The sequence below is a fragment of the Centruroides sculpturatus genome, unplaced genomic scaffold, assembly GCF_000671375.1.
Source record: "Centruroides sculpturatus isolate CEXI.00-Female unplaced genomic scaffold, Cexi_2.0 scaffold203, whole genome shotgun sequence".
NCBI classification, from domain to species: domain Eukaryota; kingdom Metazoa; phylum Arthropoda; class Arachnida; order Scorpiones; family Buthidae; genus Centruroides; species Centruroides sculpturatus.
Genome location: NW_019384324.1, coordinates 373920 through 378671, shown reverse-complemented (window position 1 = coordinate 378671; position 4752 = coordinate 373920). Strand labels below are relative to the sequence as shown.

The 4752-nt window shown below is 34.7% G+C and overlaps 1 protein-coding gene across 1 annotated transcript; it reads left to right on the top strand.

Moving 5' to 3' along the window:
- Window positions 1–3014: 3014 nt before the first annotated feature.
- On the top strand, window positions 3015–3529 carry LOC111626377. Its single transcript, XM_023369734.1, has 2 exons — window positions 3015–3024; window positions 3123–3529. The coding sequence occupies exons 1-2, from the start codon at window positions 3015–3017 to the stop codon at window positions 3527–3529; spliced, it is 417 nt and encodes a 138-aa protein (XP_023225502.1).
- The last annotated feature ends 1223 nt before the right edge of the window (window positions 3530–4752 follow it).

Genomic DNA, 4752 nt, shown 5'->3' with positions numbered 1-4752 from the left:
AATCTGAAGGCTCCTCATTGCAAACCTCACAGTTGACTTTGATGCTTTCGAGGAGCTGCCTCTTTGTTGCAAACCTTATGCAACGAGGAGTCTGCTTGCTTTGAAGCTTTCTAATAAAGAATATAATGAAGACTTTTATGCTTTCTAATGAAGAGCAGACTCCTCATTATAAACCTGATTGCTAACTCCTCATTTGAAAGATTACAGGTTAGTTTATTTAGTGCTCTTGAAGGTAACAAATTCCTCAATAAAGAACTTAAAATTTAGTTTATTTGGCGGTCAAACTCTGTTAATTCGATAATTAAAAGTCTGTACATAAATGCCCTTATGTAAGGTATATATATTCTGTAGCCGGAAAGAAAATATTCTAATCGAAAAATTAAACTTCCTTTACGAGATTTTAATGGTAATTCATCAAACTTGAAAGTTGAATCTCACTTGATAAAGGTGACATAGGTCAGAACTCAACAAACTGACTCAACAGGAACTTAGGTGACGTGTGCAATGAGATATAATAGAAGACCGGATATCTGTTTTCTATCAAGTTTTTGTTAATAGAGTTATTTGGCAAATTGGTACCATATTAATTCCAGAAAGCAGACTACGTCAAAAATAGAAGTGTGTCAATACAAATAAGTTTCTCTTCTAATTGAACTTGACACATGATTACATACAGCAACTGCCTTATATGAATTATAATAGAATACAAGAAGTTTTAGATAATAATAGAACTATTAAATTAAGAAATTACATTTTAATTACGTGTTATTTCTACAATATGATGGAGAGAGTACGTTATCGAGTTTCTAGACTATAGCTTTATTAGGTTGTACTCTCTCCCTACAGAATATTCCTTCATAATACTCTCTCATTCCAGAATACAGCTTTATTATACTCCATTAAAAAAATTCGGCAGAGTTGCGTAACTTTCCTGGCAATAAGTTAAAATTGTGTATGGCGCCATCTGTTATGATATTTTATTTTTAAATTTCTTTTATTATTAATTATTATAAGATGGCAAAAGCTTAATTTTGAGGGTAGAGAAGAAGAGTTTCGTAATAAACTGTAAATGCTAATAACGAGTAAAACGTTAACTGTGATCCTACTCGAAATATGACACGTTTCTCCCTCCATCTCCCCACCCCCTTGATTTTTAACCGCCAAAATTTAGCAGCATCAATCTCCCAAATACACAATCCCCTATGCAAAATTTCAGAAGTTTTAGACGGAAGGCACGGGAGTTATTAACCTTCAAATTGGTGGACAAAATCGTGCCCTCAACACACACACGCAGATAAACCAGTGATGCGTTATCATATGAGCAAAAGGGAGCAATTTCCTGGGGCAACCAGCATAGAGGACCCAAAAATTCCCCCGAAGAAAAATGCCTGATGTCAACAACACACATGGGGCCCCTTAATTCAAATGATCCCGGGCCCCACGAAGCTATAACGCTCCGATGAAAAAGTCCCCCAATTCTTTACATTTCTCGACGTTTCGAGGTCCCCAGATTCGAAAAATGTGAAAAATCTCGGAAAGGAGGGTCACGTTTTGACAGGTCACCACACTTTTCTTTTGTTATCTAACAGCAGGGAAAGTAATAAACAGCAAGGAGTGCACCCAATAAATATATTCAGAAGAATTGAGACAATGGTTGTAATTGTCTATCCGATCGAGTAGAGATTAAATTCGCTTGACCAACGATTGTATGATCCTTAAGTTACAGGATCAATATAATCGATGCTCAATAAACGTGATTACAATTTGACATAATCCCGTAACCATTACAGAAAAGGGATTGTTTCCCGTCAGCGGAACAACCACCAAACGGATAAAGATCACAAATAAGAGGACAATTCGTCATCCCTACGTAACATCATCAAAATGTTCGCCCAAGTGAGTGTTATAACAATAAATACTGCGTTTAATCACGTCACAGAAGCATTGTTTAATACAAAAAAACAAGTATAAACTGAATGGTCTAAAGAACTGCCAAATCTTATTAAATAATGTCAAACAGACTGGAAGGTCTCATACAATATAGAAAAGTCAACAGAAAGGAAAAATAAGAAGGCAAACCTCTAAAAAGAAAAATCAATTTTTCTTGGAGTAAATATCAAAATCCATTTTATATATATATATAAAATAACTTCATCTAGGCGATGTTGTCTGGTAACAACAATACAAAGAGTCTCTTTAAAGTAAATAACGTCATCTCCGTCGACACTATACGTCTTAAATTTGCTTTAGAATTGTATTTTAATGATACAATTGTATAAGTGTAGAACAACGAGAATTTTGCCTGGGCCTCATTCATTTAGGGCCTACTTACTAAAGAAGACTTCACTGTAGTTATAGAATAACTTGTTTTAAGGGCATTGCATTTGCTTAAGGGGTCGAGCAACACCGCTCTTGTCCGAGGCTTCGCACTAATTTCACTATCTGTATGGAAAACTTTTGCCTAGGCCTCATAACTTTAGAGCCCCGGATACAAGCGCAGAACAAGACTTCTCGTAGGCCTCGTACTTTTATGGCCACCGACAGTTGGCCCTAAAAGTATGAGGCCTACGAAAAATTTAGGAATGCATCGTTGTAGGGCCTCGGATAGCTGTCAATACAATTACAGTTATAAAATCTTAGATCTTGTACACTTATGTGATAAGGGCTTTGTATTGTGTAAAGAGGTCGAACAACTCCACCGTTGTCTAAGGCCCAGTTCTACTGTCTAGAAATAAATAAACCCAAAATTGTATTAATTATAATGAACTTTAAACTAATTTTAATTCTGTTATAAATTAATTTGTTTGAATTTATTAAATTAGTTACAATTATAATTAATTTAATAAATTCAAACTAAGTTAATATATAGCAGAATTCTTTAAAGGCTATTAAATTTAGTTAAAAGCTTAATTAGTTTCTCTAACTTTAATTGGAATCAAATTTTCAATCAAAAGTTTTCAAAAATTAATTTAAGTAATTTAAGAAATTTTTAAAAATAATTTCTTACTATCGTCATGGTTTATGGTAGGAGGATCACAACAATAAAAAGTTTTCCTTCTATCTTCAACATTTACCTTTAACTAAACATTAGCCAGCTTTAAACCTCATACTGCTCTTGTTAGCCAGCTTTCATCTGCATGATGCTCTTGTATTAGCCAGCTTTAAACCTCATACTGCTCTTGCTTTTTCCAGCTTTCATCTGCATGATGCTCTTGTATTAGCCAGCTTTAAACCTCATACTGCTCTTGCTTTTTCAAGCTTTCATCTGCATGATGCTCTTGTATTAGCCAACTTTAAACCTCATAATGCTCTTAATTTAGCCGGCTTTAAACCTCATAATGCTTATGCTTTAGCCAGCTTTCATCTGCATGATGCTCTTGTATTAGCCAGCTTTAAACCTCATACTGATCTTGCTTTAGCCAGCTTTCATCCGCATGATGCTCTTGCATTTAGCTATCATCATTGTGATGCTCCAGCATTATCCAGCTTCCATCATGATCCTGTTACTATCATCCAGCTTCCATCATGATCCTGTTACCATTATCCACTCTCCTATCTCCACGATCCTCCATGAACCATCCTCCATCCTCATCCTCATGAGAGAAAGAGACGACGAGAAAAGAAGCTGAAGAGAGGACGAGGCAGACGAAAACCCGATAAACCTCTACCAAAAAAAAGACAAAAAAGAACACCCTTATTAAAACCCCTAAATCGATTTCAAACAAACATCTCCTCCGATATCCAATTTAGTGAAAATTAATAACACCAAATTTTATTTAAAAAATCCCACTAAATTCCCTAAATCATTTAGTAAACAGATAAAACGAGATTCAAGGATAAGCTTTCTACTAGATTATGGACATACAAACGAGAGAGGAAAATAAAATGGTGGGTGGTCCTAAATTCATTCGGCAATTTATTACCGATCTCACCCCCCTCAATTTCACTAAAAAAAAAAACAGACAAAAATTAGGACATAAATAGAAGAAAGGGGGGCGAATTTTTATATTCAAAAAACACTTTCTACCCCCCTAGAAATGGGGATGTTATTTTAGTAGTAGTAACAATTGGAGTGTTGCCAAAGTAGTAATGAATCCGAAATCCAACTTTATTATAAGACAGCAAAATATTACTTTCCTTGTATTTTCTCTTTTACTTTCTCTCTCTCTCTCTCTCTCTCTCTCTTCTTTTTTTTGAAAGGTCCATTTCCACTTTTATGAAAAACCGTAAAAATAGAAAGAAAGAATAAAAATCATTACATTTTCTCGGTTAAAATAAATGGAAGAAGATAAATAAAAGTGGTGCAAGTTATTTTTAATATGTGGAAGATAAATTTCTAAATTTGATCTTGCTTTTGTGTAAATAAAATTTAATTAAATCCGGATGCTGCTATAGTAATTGGGGAGCGCACAGAAAAATATTTAATAAAATAAATCTTGTGTTCCACACACACACACACACACACACACACACACACACTACAAGCTTTTCTTACTGTATCTTTTCTTCACTGATGTATTATGGAATGGGACTCTTGCAAGGCGTAAAACGTACCCATAATTTGAGTCTCGTGCGTAAAAAGTGCCCATGTTTAGGGCATGAAGAGATGATGAATAGACGGCAACGCTGATTCTTTATTGTTTTCATCCTTAATTGTTATCTGCCATTACCTCAGATTAGTTAGAGGGATATTAAGGGTTTTGGAACCATAGCTCTCGAACCTATAGTTCGATTCTCCTGAAAATTTCTACA